The sequence below is a fragment of the Carassius auratus genome, chromosome 36 (assembly GCF_003368295.1).
Source record: "Carassius auratus strain Wakin chromosome 36, ASM336829v1, whole genome shotgun sequence".
Taxonomy (NCBI): domain Eukaryota; kingdom Metazoa; phylum Chordata; class Actinopteri; order Cypriniformes; family Cyprinidae; genus Carassius; species Carassius auratus.
The window spans coordinates 18407999-18426666 of record NC_039278.1 but is presented as its reverse complement, the minus strand read 5'-3'; the positions used below and the strand labels follow the sequence as shown (position 1 = coordinate 18426666).

At 36.8% G+C, this 18668-nt stretch overlaps 1 protein-coding gene across 1 annotated transcript in view; it reads right to left on the bottom strand.

Annotated features, from left to right (window-relative positions):
* The window catches only part of LOC113055508 (ephrin type-A receptor 8-like), a 66309-nt gene that overhangs the window by 39121 nt on the left and 8520 nt on the right, over positions 1 to 18668 (bottom strand). Inside the window, exon 2 of the mRNA XM_026221871.1 lies at positions 10952 to 11016. Coding sequence (XP_026077656.1) covers positions 10952 to 11016 — 65 coding nt within the window. The remainder of the gene's footprint in view (positions 1 to 10951; positions 11017 to 18668) is intronic.

Here is an 18668-nt window from a genome sequence, read left to right as displayed (position 1 = left end):
TGACAGCCAGACACTCATGACCATTCGGATGGCATTCAGGTGCTGCAGTCTCTCCCAAACTAATGCTGTGCATCCATGCGACAGCGCGGGCTGACATCTGGAGACATGTTTGGCGGTAACGGGGGAGTGGGCGGACATCTGGATGCATCCATATCATCTCCCCTTCAAAGTCCATTTGTCATCGTCTCCGTCTGCCTTATCACTGCTATCGATTGTGGTGGGTGGGCGAAAAAGGAGGCGGGTGTCGATAGACGTGTCACGGCAAACATAAGCCAGATAGGAACATAATGAAGTCATCGGACAGCAGCTGTCAAGGCCTGACTGATTTGGCTCAGTGACAGCCGATGGCGACTGGAGCCCTGCAGGAATGTGCAGAAGGCAGAGATATCTGCCAGGGGTCGGCCCGGGGTCAGCCATCTCACTGCCTGCTTGAATTGGACTGTAAAAAGACATCTCACTATGAGTTCATGAAGGGCCATAAATGATTCAGGGCTGGTTGACTGCAGTGAGGAGACATAACAATGCATTCAGACACAAACCCTGCATCAGATGTCTATCATTAGTGCCACATTTATGAAAGCAAGCCCGGATTAAATATTTAAGAGTTTGATTGAAGCTTTGATTGAGATCATGTTTGATAGAGTTGCTCAAATTCTTCATTAGGTCTGGTAGGAATCAATTCAAATTCAGTTTAAACTCAGGAAAATTGGTATTTAATTTAATTCTCAATTCAATTCTGAACGATGCACAACCTTAACCTTAAATCTTAACAGCTAAAAGCAAGTTTCAGATGTGCTCACTGTTGCATCTTCTGAAACGTTGACATACTGCTGAACTGTAAAATCAGCAATTACAGCTATCGTTTAATCACTCGACAAATCTCAAACGCGCTTGGGATTCGAGCATCCAGCTAACATCTGCACAAGTGGCTGGGTGTTGTTTTGTGAAAAGTTCCCAAAGCTTTACTTGAGGCACAGCGCTGTCACCTTGCACAGTCTAGACCAGACACAAAGCCTAGAAATCTGTCATGAAGGGAAAGGATGCTCTGCCACTCTTTCACTCCAGCTCCAGAGGAATCAGATTCACCAGTTAGCAGAGAGCAGTACAGCAGAAGTGATCAAAACACTGTTATTTCTCACAGCCACAAGTGTCCATAACCTATGCTGCGACAGAGCTTATTGCAAAAGTGCAAGATAGTTTCATGTGTACAGTCAGACACTAGATGGGGACTACATGCATTTAAATTCCAAATGCAATTCTGCATCCGGTTCGCTATCTCAATTCAAATTCAAGAACCGAGAGGTCATTTAAAAGAAATTCTGTGGCATACAACCCAGCTAGCAGCCACTTAGAAAACACTTGAACTTTCTATTCATCAAAAAATCCTGATCATATGAATCAGGATATGATGCGGCACAACTGTTTTCAACATCGATAATAATCAGAAATGTTACCTGAGCAGCAAATCAGCATATTAGAATGATTTCTGAAGGATCATGTGACACTGAAGACTGGAGGAATGATGCATGATTGCATCACAGGAATCAATTCTATTTTATAATATATTCAAATTGAAAACAATGGAAATTACATTTCATAATACTTCTTTTTTTTACTGTATTTTTGTTCAAATAAACAGCTTTGGTGAACATAAGAAACTTTGTTCATCCAAAAAAAAATAATAATAATAATAATAATAATATTCTGACATGAATAAGTGTTCCATTAATAAGTTGAAATAATTTTACAATTGACTAAATTGTATATTACAAAGTATAGTGCAGGTATTCTCTCTTGACTGGCTGATTTGTGCTCCTATTCATTGATTTGGTTAAATCCAGTGTGTATCACATCTAATTTTCCCAGCCTGAATCATGTCAAACCCTGGGTCAAACACACACACAACAGGTGTGAACTGCACACACAGGAGTAGGTTAAAAAGAGCACCATCTCTTCACTTTTCAGTCCATGCCAGCTCCTCATCACTCCTTTCTGCTTTACGCTCACACAAGCTTCCATAAGCCTCCTACTTGCATGAGGGAACGTGATGGATTTCATAGTCAAGGTGCTGGTTTAATCCAATTTTAATCCATCTCCCCGGGCCGGAGTTTGAGATGGCTTTTATTCCTTTTGTCAGGTTACTGCTGAGAATGCAGCCCATTCTCATTTTTCATTCATACTGAAGTGTACAAAAGAGACGTGTGCACACAAAAGCACATGAAAAGATACACAATAATTAGTTTAAGAAGGGATAGTGCTAGCTATCAAAACCATATACACAACAAGCCACACACTCTATATATTTAAACTATATATAAAAAATAAAAAAACACTGTTTTTAATTGTTAAAAATAAAAGAGATTTGAACTAATTCTAGAAGAATTTGATGCATTTTTATACATTTTTATATACATTTTTATTGTTTTAATACACAAATTTATGTAACCAAAATCAATAAATAAAATTTACACAAAGTTTAGTATTTTAATACATAAAAATCATAAATATTAATTCATTATTTATTTAATTTTGTCATATATATATATATTTAAATGTACTTATGATATTCTAAACTTGATATTCATATAAAATATAAATGTATACTGTTTAATATATTATTAATTATATTTATATATATGTGTGTGTGTGTGTGTGTGTGTGTGAGATATATATATATATATATATATATATATATATATATATATATATATATATATATATATATATATATATATATATATATATATTTAATATTTACATACAAAAATACGTTTAAATTACAAATTATGACTTTCCATATAAAATTTATTTAAATGATATAGCTTTTATATGCATTATTTATAAATCATTAAATAAAATCATTAAATAAAGAAAATATAAGAAATGTTCATAAAGTTTGATTTATATAATGATTGATGATTTAAACAAACAAATGAATAAATAAATTCCACGGTTTCTTGTGGACAAAAATGATGGAATAAGGCAGACGGCTTTTGAATTCATTGAAAACAGCTTAATCATGTTGGATCAGCAGAAATCACTATGTAGGTATTCATGTATTCAGTGGCAATCTTCACTTGTAAAATCATTTCTATAACATTAAACTCTAGTCTTCCACTAAAACCGTTAAAATATGGCACGCTAACATGAGATATGACAAGCTTCCAGACCTCCCAAGAGCCAAGACGCAGATATAAATGAAATGTGTTGAGCAGCTGTCAGAGACAGCACAATATGCTATTAGTTACTCTCATGAGAGAGGTAAAGCTTTCAGTACATGCTAGTCAAAGACCTGCTTACGATTAGCAGTTCAAGAGAAAGTAAACTTAATTTTGGTCTCTAATCAAGTTCAAACAGCCATCAGCTCAAACTTAAATGATAAGCACATGACAGATTTGCTTGAACCATATACTACATTTTCTTCTAGCTGTGCTCAACAAAGGTGTAAAGCGACCCAGAGTTGAAGAAGTCCTCCTCGCGAGACACAATCTGTCATGGCAAACGTTTCTTCACCAAACCTACGAGACTCACATGGCACGGCAGCACCTCCGCTGTGTGACGACGTAAAAAAAAGAGTCAAAAACAAAGTGTAATCTCTTTGTGCTCTGCTCTTTTTCTGTCCCTGATGCTATAACATGCATTGTGCGGCACGGCGTACATCGCCAAAGTCACATACCATTCAGAGGAAGACTGGATTTTAAGGAAATGGAAGAGCCGAATCCTGGAAAAAGACGAATGGATATAGAAGAAAGTTTCCATGCAGCAAATCCTTTTGTAAATGGGAATCAGAGGCACAATGCAGACTGAACTATTTAATCCATCGATAGCGATTCCAGCAGACAGCAGCGTAGCACTTTAACATGAGGGTCAGGCCTGTGACTACAAAACAAACTCTATTTACCATCGTGATCAACATGTTCAAACATTTTGTTTGGACCAACAACAGGATCTGTCTGTAGAGTCTCAGAGGAATCGTCTATCTATCTATCTATCTATCTATGTTTGTATGTATGAAATTATGCTCTTAATAAGAAACTACATCTGTCAGTAGATAGCAGTAAATGTAAATTCATTCATTCATTTGATTCGTTCAAACCAGTGGCATAGCCACGGGTGTGCCAGGGTGTGCCTGTGCCACCCACAGTGGCAGCTGACACTGCTAAAAATAGATGAATAATTATTTTTTATAGTCTAAATAAAAAATGTTTACTAAACTTGGGCTATTGTTGTTTACTTAGAATATATATATATATATATATATATATATATATATATATATATATATATATATATATATATATATATTGTTTCCATGGTGACGCGTCATGATTGTCACGTGACACACCGCAGCCACTAACAGATGTATCGCTAATTGTTTTATTTAGTTTTTAATTTTTTATTTAAATATATACACAAACTTGATTACTATGTCAACTATCTGATATTCCGATTCTTCGTTTAAAAACTTTTATAAATTATCTTGATCTATAACGAGATGAGCGCTGCAGTTCAGAGTCCTGTCAGCCGGATTTAACGTACAACATTTGAATTCCCCAGTTTCTCCCGAAATACATGAAAGTAAGTGGCTGTTGAACTGGACGAAGAATAGAGTAAACTTTATTGTTCTGCTATGTGTGTCTGATATATGAATAAAGCACGTCTGCAAATTACATTTGATTAGATAGTTTTTGCTGCTTCCATAGACATCAGTGTGTTTTTTACAAACTACCAATGTATATACCCCTTAAAAGTTTGTAAACATTCCAACGTCTCCGGGTGCGCGGGGCTTAGCTGGAGGCAAATAGAGGCGCGGACACAATGTTGACAAGCGTAAGCTAGCACGTTTTAGGAGGGATTTATTAAATATGGAGGCAGAAGAAGGTTCGTAACCTCGTGTCCGAATATGTACAGTCCCTGACTCTGCGGGACCATGACAGCTTTTTTTTTTATTATTAATTCTCGCGGATGGAAGCAAGCTACCTGACCCGTATGCCATACGGCCATATGATTTACTTTTGGGTGGTATGGGGAATTTTTTCAAGGTTTATTTTCTAACGTAACCCATCGCTGGGCTAACTATGATTAGCAATGTGTATTATTTTAAGAGATCATTCAAAGGATGGCACACACATCTATCGCTGTATGTTTGTTTATCATTTAAACTACTGTAGCTAGTGCGCTGAGGGTTGGCGACTTTTCACCTATAAAACAGAAACTTGCTGATTTACTAAATAAAACCAACGCACCAGTTCATGTGCATAGATTATTTTACCTGATATGAAGTGTGCACTGCAAACATGAGCATTATTTATGATCATCTCCGTCCAGTCTGTACGCCGACAACCACAATTGTCTTCTTGATTTCTGTGAAGGAATGTCTGCCAGGATCCGGTAAAACTTTAGTTTTGAAACAAAAGTGCTGTTCCTTCTATTCTGGCAGCCAAAAACCCAACAAGAAGACATTTTAAAGTCAAAACCTAAAACTTTTAGTGCACCAGCAATGAGTTCTGCCTTATGTTTTGCCTCCAGCTAGAACGGTGACGTCACAGTGATGTAGGCGATTAAGGGGTCTATTGTTTTACTAGTGATTATGTATATTTAAATGTATGAAACCTAAAATAAACATTATGTGGTTGAAAACACTGCATATTAATTATGACATGCGCTGAGCGCGTCCGTCTCTGGCACAGTGCCAGCCAACGCACGAAAGCTGTTGGAATCTGGCAGTTCTGTGACGCCACTGAACATTATAATTTAAACTCTCAGGGGCACAGAAATAAGAATCCAATATATGGTGCAATAATGCTAAAAATGTTAAAATGTAATTTACATTTTAAATTAATTTTGTTAAAATATATCTGCTGACATTCGGACTGCCAACCAATCAGCAAACAGCAGCTGACTGTGACCCCAGCAGCTCCCCAGAGATCTTTGCTGCATATAAACCTTACTGTCTACGATATAAACAGATAATTTTTGATTGCACATTGCTAGCTGGCAATATGTCGCAGAGCTCCTTTCTTCATTTTTTTTTATCAAAAAACCTCGGCTTGATGGACAGACGAACACAAGGCCTAACGTTACACCTGATGAGGATGTTTCTCCCTCCCCAGGCCCAACATAAACAAACAGTGTTGCCAGATTGGAAATGTCCAAGCATCGTACCAGAAGTTCTAAATTATCGTATTTGGAAGAAAATTATTACATTTAACAATTAACTACATTTTGACACAACCTACAAATTTCCACTAGGAGTATGGTTGGACGGAAGTGGTGCGACAAAAATACTATCCCATAGTTTTCCACAGTAATCTGACAATAAATGTGGCACACCCAGATTTTCATATGCACACCCAGAGTCTCTTTTCTGGCTACACTACTGTCCCGAACTGACTCAAATGATTCGCGATCCCGATCCAACTCCCAAACAGGAGTCAGGTGACTCAAATGATTCGCGATTCCGCTCCGAACTCCCGAACTGCTTCAAATGATTCGCGATCCCCAAACTGACACAAATGATTCGCGATCCCTCTCCGAACTCCCGAACTGCTTCAAATGATTCGCGATCCCCAAACTGACACAAATGATTCGCGATCCCTCTCCGAACTCCCGAACTGCTTCAAATGATTCGCGATCCCCAAACTGACACAAATGATTCGCGATCCCTCTCCGGACTCCCGAACTGCTTCAAATGATTCGCGATCCCCAAACTGACACAAGTGATTCGCAATCCCATTACGAACTCCCGAACTGATTCAAATGATTCGCGATCCCCAAACTGACTCAAATGATTCGCGATCCCGCAACGAACTCCCGAACTAATTCAAATGATTCGCGATCCCCAAACTGACTCAAGTGATTCGCGATCCCGCTAAGAACTCCCGAACTGATTCAAATGATTCGCGATCCCCAAACTGACTCAAATGATTCGCGATCCCGCTACCAACTCCCGAACTGATTCAAATGATTCGCGATCCCCAAACTGACTCCAATGGTTCGTGATCCCGCTACAAACTCCCGAACTGACTCAAATGATTCGCGATCCCGCTCCAACTCCCAAACTGGAGACAGAGATCTTTGCTGCATATAAACCTTAGCTACTGTCTATGATATAAACAGATAATTTTGATTGCACATTGCTAGCTAGCAATATGTCGCAGAGCTCCTTTCTTAATTATTTTTTTTTTTAGCAAAAAACCTCGGCTTGATGGACAGCCGGACACAAGGCCTAACCTTACACCTGATGAGGATGTTTCTCCCTCCCCGGGCCCAACATAAACAAACAGTGTTGCCAGATTGGAAATGTCCAAGCCAGAAGTTCTAAATTATTGTATTTGGAAGAAAATTATTACATTTAACAATTAACTACATTTTGACACGACCTGCAAATTACCGCTAGGAGTATGGTTGGACGGAAGCAGTGCGACAAAAATACTGTCCCATAATTTTGCACAGTAATATGACAATAAATGTGGAACACCCAGATTTTCATATGCACACCCAGATTCTCTTTTCTGGCTACACTACTGGTTCAAACTGCTGATTCATTCAAGTAAATGGCTTTCTTTATGAATGAGCCATTGAATCATAGGGCTTATCTAAAATATACCACACTGTTAACATCTAATTACTGAAATAGTGTGATATTGCTTTCACTGCTTGTGTGATATCGCTTATCATATAGAATAAATAGGAGATAAAAACTCATAAATAAATAAATAAATGGAGATGTGCATTTCTCATTTGCCAAGACATTAAAATCTATTATCATTAAAATATGATCTAGGCATATTCATACTGTAGATTTTTTGGTGAAAATACTAGTGGCCAAAGACTTTTGCACAGTACTGTAGTTGAGATTTTTCTTTCTGAAACTATGCATATGGATTTACTAGGGTCTTTATCAAAGCAGAAATAAAACTTCAAAAGACTCTCCCTTTAATCTCATCGCCACCTAGCTTATGAAACATACCAAACAACTGAGATATTAAAGAGCCTGCATTTGTTATTTTACTTTCCTATTTATGTATTTGGAGTCAGCAGATCTGAAGCAGAATTTAAACAAAAAAGAAAAATCCAGCTATTAGAAAAGCAAACAGGAGTTTATGCATCTAACAGAGCAAATGAGATGCATTTGTCTGGGCTCATTTCAGCGGGGACCGCCGCAGTCACATCAGACAGGTACAATAACTAATGCCGAGCTGTTAAAGTATGGCACTAATTTTAGCTGTCAAGTAATAATTAGGAAGGAGGTGTTCACTGTGCTGGTGCGAATATGCACGCTAACATAATCTATTTGCGGAAATTATTTTTACAGTTGAGAGAAGAAAAAAGATCACTGTTCCGGGCCTTCGCTGTTTATGTGAGTGGATGCGAACGAAAAAAGGTGGCAAAGTTCAAGTAAATAGCTTGCACCGTTCGCTGAGAATACATTTAACAAGCAGTTATTAGAGGGCAAATGCAAACGGGGATGCTCGTTATCTGGCAGTTTTACTGTTACTGCTTGTTGACGTGCATTGAACGCGCACTTCAGTGAATTATGTATGTCCCATTTTCTAGCTTTCAGGTCGTAGTAAATGTGCTCTCTATACGGGAGGAAATCCACTTCATTTGTGCACCTTTATGACTGTACAGTCATTCAGAAACTCTCTCTCTCTCTTTCTGTCTTGCACTTTCTCTTTAACACCTACACCTAGACTTAACACCTACTAAGTGCCAACTTGGAGTAAAAATAGTTCATTACAGAAAGTTTGTCTTTATTCATATAAATATCTTTATACAAGCTGAATTTTCAGCATCATTACTCCAATCTTCAGTGTCACATGATCCTTCAGAAATCAGTGCTGCTCAATATTTTTGTGGAAACCGGGATCCATTTGTTCAGGACTATTTGATGAATAGAAACTACACACACAATTATATAGAGCATATATAACCAGCAGTGAAATCTAAGCAGTGAAAAGGAGGGGTCTGAGCCATATCTAGAGACCAGGGGTGTGTTTCCCAAAAGCGAATATGATTCCAAGTTCCATCATTACCAGTGGAACATTAAGAACACTTAGCAACCTAAGTAACCACTTAACCCCAAAACAATCTCTAGATAACAATTCACGACACACGACAAGCTCTAAAGACTGATGATTATAACCTTTTCATGTCCTGTTTAAAGAAAGGAATTTACTTGCGTTCCTCCAGCGTTAAACATGTGAGCCGATAATGGAGGGATTGTTACATCAGCGGCTGCGATGCGTCGCGTGGTTTGCTAATTGTCACCTCACAAAGGGACATCACACTGCCGTCAGCCTCTGACAGCCACCCACACTAATTGTGACAGTTCAACGCTTAGATCACTTTGTGCGCCGCTAATTCAATACCCCATGCATCATTTTCTCCAGTGGAAAATGCAAATGAAGCCAACTTTGTACATCGCCTTGCTTTTTTCTTCCCCTGGTCTGTTCTGACTCACCTGCACACACACACACACACACACACTTTCCCTAATCCCAAACTCCTCTATCCCACTTGTCCCTTTGACACATTATTCAACTACTCTGAGCCGTACCATAAAAGAGAGAGAGAGACAGAAGTGTGTGTGTTTGTGTTTGTTTGTGAGAACAAAGCATATGGCAGCAATCTTTTTTTTTTTTACATTTGTCCTGTAAGAGATGAGTCAGTGAACATATTTCACTTTAAAATGTAAAAATAATTTTCAAGTTCAAACAAGTTCAATAAAAATCAAAACAACAGGTGTAAATGTTTTAAGCCAACATGATATGTTTTTGCAACCCATTTTATTTCTTTAAAGAGACAAATTACTGAAATATTAATACAACATTTTTGTGGATACAGTGATTTTTATTTTATTTTTATTTTATAATAAATGCATCATTGCAAATAAAAATCTTTTGTAACATTATAATAACATAATGCTTATGTAATGATTAACTTTTGTGACACTTTCTAACAATTTAATGCATGCTTGAATGAATGAAATTACATTAAATTAAACAACAAAAAAAAATTCAATATTATATAATCCATCATTAAATAAAACTATAAATTAAAAAAATAAAAATAAAGTACTGTCCCAAAATTTATTTTCTGACCCCACATAAAAAAAAAATTAATAAATATTCATATAATTCTTTATTCAAGACAACCCTTTTTAATAACTTTCAAACATATTAAAATATAAACCGGTTCTTTTAAAATGTAATAATAATTCACAATTTTACTGTTTTTGTTGTTTTTAAATGCATACTTGATGAGCAGAAGAGAGGCCTTTCAAAACATTTCAGTAAAAAAAATAAAAATAAGTGAATCAAATTATTACATTCTGATGAATGATTACAAGAACCTTTGGAATTATTAGTTATTATTCTTCTTTGGAATAATATGCACCAGCTGTGACCAGTAATGTGAACTGAGAGAGTAAACATGTCATTTTTTTAATTTCATGCTGACTTTAAAGCTGCTTTATGTAATTTCTGGGCCACTGGCTCTAACACTGCCAATAAGACAGCTTTGATAACATAGCCTACTCTTCATAAAACTAGAAACAGTGCGATCGTGCAACAAAATGTAGGGTTAGTGCCAGCAAGAAACTGGTGAGAGGAAACGAGTGAAAATGACTAGACAATGCCTATCCAAAGCCAGCTGGCTTAAGCTGGAGGAGCAAGTTCATTCACTATTGTCATTCAGCGGATCTGCAAGAACAATCACTGATTCCTAATATGATCTGCAAACATTTCATCTGCCAAACTCAGTTCAAACAGACGAACAAACAAAATAAAACATATTTTGAAGGCGCCATAAAGCTACAATGTTTACACTCTTCAGAATGTCAGTGTATAAATGACAGTTAGTACTGCTGCATCTATGCACTTCAATTAGAAAACACCTTCAAATTACACAACCCACAAATAGTAATGAAAGAGCAGACACTTCTTACCCCGTGTGAAGGATATGTGAGCCAGCCCCAGTCTCCTGATATTTTGGTCGTGTCCAGGAGATTCACTGTAAATTGAACATAAAAGCATGTTACAGCAGCTTTCAAAATAACTTTTCTTCATAATTACTGCAAGGACACGAGCTGATGCACGTCTGAGCATATTTTGAGAGACTGCATCAGTATCTTCTCTTTATATGGATACATTTCTATTTCAAACAAACTGCTTTTACTTACCTTTGACCTTGTCACATGACCTTTAAGCAGACTGTCTAATGACAATAATATAACGTGTCTGGGACAGGACAAAAAGGGTCTGGTATCATCCTCTCAAGGCTGAAGAGTCATTACAAATATCTTCCTAAATGTTTGTCTGAACCCCCAACGGCTGGATCAATATGACAATTTAACCCAAAGGTAAACACAAGGTCTACTGAATAAGAAACACAGAAGATGGACTGTTTTCTTTTATTTATTTATTTATTTTTATTTTTTATCATTAAAATAATAATAATAATAATAATCAATTGTTCTGACATTCGATGTGGTTAATTACCATTACTGTACTTGTTCATTGTATTTAATTATTTAATACTTATTTTTTTGAAAATTGGAAATACTGTCCCTGCCATTTTCTTTGCCTTCTGGCCCTTCAGCTGTGATAAAAATAACTGTAACAAATGACTTTTAGATGAACACTATAAATGTGTTTTCTTAATAAAGTACGTCATGTTCTCTCTCTCTCTCTCTCTCTCTCTCTCTCTCTCTCTCTCTCTCTCTATATATATATATATATATATATGAATTTAAGAAAACCACTATTGTTATTATCATCATCATTATTATTATTATTATTATTATTATTATTATTAATTAATTAACTATAACTATATGATTTTATAGAAAACAGCTGCTGTATATTTATTATAATACAATTTTATAATTATAATTATTCATTGTGTGTTTGTATATATATATATATATATATATATATATATATATATATATATATATATATATATATATATATATATATATATATATATATATATATATATATATATATTTTCTATTCGATTTCTGCTTTAAAAAACTGTACAAAAGGGCTAACATCAGACAAATATAATGATTTGTTGTAGTGTAGTTTATATTAGGTCCCAAATGTAGCATGATGAAGTATGTAGAGCAGTATCATTGGCATCTGCAGTGGGCTATCCCAAGGCTTTATTGATGAGCAGACACCTATAGCCTGTTTTCGGTACAAATCAAGGTCACCACAGAACAAGCATTTTTTTCTTTGTGACTGCAGCCGAGGGCCAAACCATGCTAGATTTCTTTCACAGCTAAACAGTGTAAACTGTATCTTCCTGCTCCCATCCGTCTGGGGAACATGAGAGGTGATGTGCATCTGGCCCTGAGCTGCCGGCGGGACACTTGACACGGGAAACTGTGAATGATGTGCCCATCTGTGTGTGAGACGCTCACCCATCCCAATTTACCCTCCATAAGCTCAGAGAGCATGAATGCTGCTTTACATTCAGTGTGCACCCAACTAGTTGGAAATCGGTAAACAAAGAGTCACCTCCAATTTGGAAAAATGCCAGCTGCCACATGGACGTGTGTCGGTTGTGCGCTAACAGATAACACAAACCAGCTTCAGCGTCTCATAGGTGCCACAAAACAACAAATGAAGCTTGCCGATACCTTCGCGTTCCCCTCATTACGCTGCTCATCCAAAGTGGTGCAGTATTTTTAACAATGCCATGGAGGTCACATACAGGTTCAGCCCTAACTGACACCTTGTTTTTTTTATGTTTAATGTTAAACCTTCACAGTACAGAACACCTGCTTGAGTACAGGACTACTGTATGATATCAAATCCATCCTGACAGCTGTCACGAGACATTTCCACAGATCAGTGATCTGTTTGACTACCGCAGTGTCGGTCATCTTGCCTTGCTGGATGTACATACTGTAACAGATTGATTTTTATTTGAGTGCAAATGTTTTGATAGTTTCTGAAATTTAGACCACAGCTCAATGCGCAGAAAATTCAACAACATACTTCCACTGGCAAATATCATACAGAAGGTCTTTATTCATTACTTGGCCACTGGAGGAGTAAAATAAAATAAAACACTGGTAACCAAATGGTTTCGATTCCCATTGATGTCCATGGAAAAGAATATTATGGGAGTTAATGTAACCCGAAATGGTTTGTTTACCAATATTCTAATAAAGGTTTGAACAGGAAATCCATGGAATGACATGAGAGGGAGTAAATGATGGGTGCACTCATTTTTGGGTGGCCTATCCATTTAATTAAACAAAAATCCATAGTTTTCTGTTCTCAAAAAATGAACTGAATGCATTAACATCAACTGGCCAAACTTACAGAAAAACCACCCGAACATCAGACCCCAGGTGAGCTCCTCTTGTATTTTACAGGTAAATTCAGTACATTACTCTAGAGGAACTCTCTGATTCTGTTCTTTAACAGATTGTCTGTGCCTTTTTTTCTGTTTCTTTTAAATGTCATCACTTTGGTCATTTTCTACTTGAGAACTTTATTTTAACTCTCTCTGATCTCTCCATCCCTCGCTCACATGCTGTAATCAGCAGTATTAGTGCACTTGGCGATTGGACTTCTAATTTGGAAAGACTGTTTCTGATGAGGGCACTGGGTCAGAAAGTAGGAACAGATGGCCTCTCTCACTCTCTCCTTCTTGGTTTTCTTCCCTCTCGTTCTTTGGCTGCTTATTACAAAGCAGTAATAACTAAAAGTAGCGCTGTTACTACCTTAACATTTATCCGCAGTGTGACAGTAGCACAGCTGCTTCCAAAATAGCATTGCCAAGTACACACTTCAGGACATAAGCACTAGCATCTGCATGTCAACATGTTTCACACACTGGAAGTGCACTGCCAATGACACTGTGCAAGTTAACTATTGTACATTCTGGGGCTTTTTGTCACAGACTTAAAACTAAGGACGACAAGCTTCTCTGTGTGTGTGTGTGTGTGTTTGTGTAGCAATAGAGCGTGACAAAACCTAACATTATTTTGTCAAAATGCATTATGCACAGAGCTTTACAGCTGAGCAATCTAACACAATAATCAAACACACTCTCGTCAGAGATAGAAAATCTGGTTCATTTTGACAATTTGGTTTAAATATTCTAAATATACATACTGTATAAATATACAGAGTCTCCATTAAAGTGTTGAAATACACTAGGCAAAGTGGGATTTATAAAGTAGGACAAGATCAGCATAAATCCTTGTTATGTTGTGATGACGTTGCATCAAGGGACAATAATATAAAAATCATATTTTATTAAAAATAAATAATCTTATATATATATATATATATATATATATATATATATATATATATATATATATATATATATATATATATATATATACATACATACATATACACACAAACACACAGTGCTGGTAATAACTGATTGACAACATGTCATCTGGATTACATATTCAGATTCCAAAAAGGAACTACATTATAGATTATTTTGTATCTTAAAATGCTACTTTTAATTAATTTAGACTTATTATTTAACAAATAATTGCTGTTCTATTGAACATTCTATTGCTCAAACAATCACGAATATATAAGGTAGGAAAACTCCAACACCCATAATGCACTTTGTCGTCCTAGGCCACTCCCAGTCTGTGCCTATTGGATAGGCTTGACCAGTGTCAAATCCATTTAGTGGGAGTGAGGTTTTATTTGGACAGGCTGCTGTGAAGACCTTTAAGTTTCTGAGTATAATGATATGACAACTGTTTTGGTCAAGTGAAATGGTAAAATGAAGTGACTATCGAAGCAGCTCTGGGGATGAAGTATCACAGGTATCAAGCGTGTAGCAGAAGAAACCACGCCATTCATTCTCATAGAGACACGCAGAACATGCAGACGTCATATCTAAATAGTCTTTGTGATTTATTATACACAGACCTAATTGTGTTACGTGTCATCCGACGGACTTTTACTGACAAATAATCATGAAAGCGAAACAAGAAAGTGAAATGTACTTGTATTTGTGTTTTTGTAGTGCCATCAGCCAATAAGTACACCCATGTATTTGTTCACATACTGACAGATGTATCACCGCATACAAGGGTAAAGTGATTTATATAGGTATTTTAGAGCACCTTGATAGCTTCACCAATACTAATATCAACATCCTGCTGTTTACTACAGCCAATTTCAGAAGCCCATGTCACAATTACACACAGAGATGCCTGTCAGCGGTGACGAATGCCTTTCCTCAACCAAAGCATCTCTCCGGGGAATTAGGTGTACACTTTTTAAAACAATTTTTAATCTTTTGCCCCTTCAGAAAATATCATTTTAAGGAGTCTATCCATCAAAAACAGAAAAGTCAGAGACCTGTTGTGAATTAAGTTTACATTTGTGCTCATTCACAAACGGAGACGTCCCGCAGGCTGTGGTTAAATTTTTCATCTTTTTCTTTTACACTCCAAAAACTGTTCTTAATTTTTCAGTTCATCTGGCTTTTCAGGCAGAGGCGTCTATTAGACCTGAGGACTGATGGGGGCTGGCTGTGGCCTGAACACTCAGGGTCACTGACAGAGAAATGATGGGGAAGAAGATGCACATCATAGTCTCAGAACAATTAAGCACAATCCATTTTGGGCTAAAAATGTAAATCTTTTACTAAGCAGAAAATAATGTGTTTTCAAAATAATGTTTATAATAATCACTCAGCCAGTGATTGGAAATGAATGACACCTGCGACACTCACCGGTCTCGGGTACAACGGAAGAGATTGGTAGGATACAAAAGAGGAGCGACAACATGGATGAGAGAGGACCAGGACCAGTCGTCCACAAGGGGCTGTCGCGCTGTTTTGTGTTTATTTGATTTTTAGAGTCTTTGTTTAATTGTCCGTCTGACAAATATTGTTTTCTATTATAATTACGTTGACTTCAGATTTCACACAGCGACTGTGTGCCGGTGCTTTTGTTTCTCAGGCAGAAAACTGGCCACCTCGTTCTGTTTGAAATGACACATCCTTTCAACACTTCACAAGGAAAACAACAAAGGTAGGACATCTAAACACCCTCGCGCTCGACGGAGAGAAAGCTGCTGCGGGGAGTCGTTTAAAACAAGATTCTTTTTCAGCTTATCATCTGAAGTGAAGAAATCCTTGAGGACTCCTTTCATGATCTATCCTCAAGGCCCCGGAGAGTCCCTCCGCTGAAAACACATCACGCTTGTAGAAAACGGTCATTAGATTGCCACTTTCTGCCAGCGTCAAACATCCGTCTGCTTTTAGCTGCAAGACTACTTCAGTGAGCTGTAATAAATTGTTGATGGTGTTCAGAAACAGAGATGCATTTCCCTATATACGACACGGGTCTGTCTGTTCTCCTCACTCTTCAATTATTTCGGGAGACTATCTGTCGGACGGATTGGTTTATGCCAGTGCTCTGTGTTCTCCTCAGCTCGAGGTGAGCTGAGACCTGAAGATACAGGAACACAAGCCTCTGTCGGTCTCTGGAGGATGCGGTGGCACAAACGGCCGCGCGGCGTCAAAGCCGTACGGTCCCTGGGGACTGTTCGCTCACTTGTTTGCTGGTGGGATGGAAAGACCTGCAAAGCTATTTGTGGAACATAGCTCAGCTAGTATCAGTTGAGTTAGTTAATAGCAGTTATGAACCAGGAAATTAATATTCACTAGTGTTCAAAGGGGTTTAAATGCTTCAGACCATTGACAGACTCGTGTTCAATTTCAGAAAAAAAATCTGATCAGTTCTATTTTTTTACATTTACTTTTCACAACCTAATAAATCCCAATGGATAAAACAAAATCCTAGCCTACAATGTCCCAAAAAAATAAATAACAATAATATTTTTTATACATTTCTTTATTGCTGCCAGTAAAATTTGACTATACTCAATACCTAATTTGATTCCTCAGAAAAAAACCATATACATGCATATACATAAGCATATGCATATACATATACCATAATAAACACACTACTTTATTTAGAAAGTTAAATATTAATTAAATAAAATTATCAATGTTAACAGAAACATATTGAAGGATCTCATAACATATTTAACGATAATAATAATAAATTAAATAGCATGTTACTTTTACATAAAAATAAAATAAAGTAAAATAAATCAAAATAAATCTACACGATAAAAAATAATAGAAGACAGGAACAAGTAAATACTGTTGAAGTTTTTTCTGACCAAAATAAAATAGAAAACTAAAATAAAATCAGCATTAGAAAATACCATCTTGACTTTAAAGATGAATTTAAGAGAGTTTTTTATGTACTGTATATATTACATGTAATAATATAGCTGAGAAGTGAACTACTGGGAGTATTTACGAATCATAAAAAAGGTATTTGTGCATTTCCCAGAACATTCTTCTGGGAAATGGTTATAATTAATGAGCTGATAAAAATAATACTTGCATAAAATAAAACTTTAGTTAATGCACACTTTAAACCAAAATCTAAATAATTTTATTAGGCCACTGGCTCCTGAATGTCCTTAAAAAGATTCAAGCATCCCGCTCTTTTCAGGCTGACTCTGTCCCGCAAAGCTTTTTGGTAATTAATGTGTCTGTCTGTCTACACCTGAAGGTCAGAGAAAGATCAACTTTATGCTATGTGTGGGCCTGCTGCATCTCTGCAGGGGTCCCAAGTATCTATTGCTTAAAAAAAAAAAATATTTCATTTTTTTGAGTTTCCAGCGCTTGACAAAATAAGCTTGATTTGTGTTCGCATTCAGCACGTGTCAGACAAAATCATTTGACTAAATCAGTAAATCCTTCACAGCAATGCACGATTTCTCATATAGCATTATGTCAGGTTAAGTCCCAACACGAGTCTTTCTCAGATGAACAACGATAAGTCTTTTTTGACAGTCATAGATAGACATATTTTAATCCATATAAAAGCCTTTAGTGTTGAGCTGCCATTCATCAGAAGCACTGAGGTGAATCTATACACACTGATAGCATTTAATGGAAATAAGTTCAGTACAATAGAGCAGATACTAAATGATCGCTCGCTGATAGAACCGCACGTCTGCTTGTGACAATTTCAGCCGTACCCCGTGAAATGACAGGACACGCTCGACTGAAAATGGCCAATGCATTTCAAGACCTCTGATATGACACTGGGCTGTTTCATTACGCTTCTCAATAAAACGTCTAAAAATAAACGACACAAAAACCCGACGCTTGGAAAAAAGAGAATATTTCTTTCATCACCAAACTATAACTTGATTTTCCACAAATCTGTGGCCTGGGAAAAGTGTGTTGTTTAAGCAAACAGATGATTATTTAACGTGAAAAAATAGCAAGCCTCGCTCAGACCTCTATTAAACCTTTAGAGTGCAAGCTTCACATAATTTCTCCAATAATGGGCCGTAGCTTAAAAAACTTGTTGTACGCTGATGATGCAACGGGGTGAAAGAGATATTAAATAAATCTTTTTCCTCCGAATGAGTTCTGTTTGCTGCTCTTCTCTCCTTCAAATAATCTTTATTAATTTTTCTTTCTTTGGTAGCATCTGTGCTTGCTTTAAATGATGAATTTATTCGTCAGTTTTTAATGTGATGAATGTGCAAGCGAGAAGCATGGATATTACGGCGAGCATGTTGGTTGTGGAGATCTCACCGTAGACTTCCACCACGTTCACC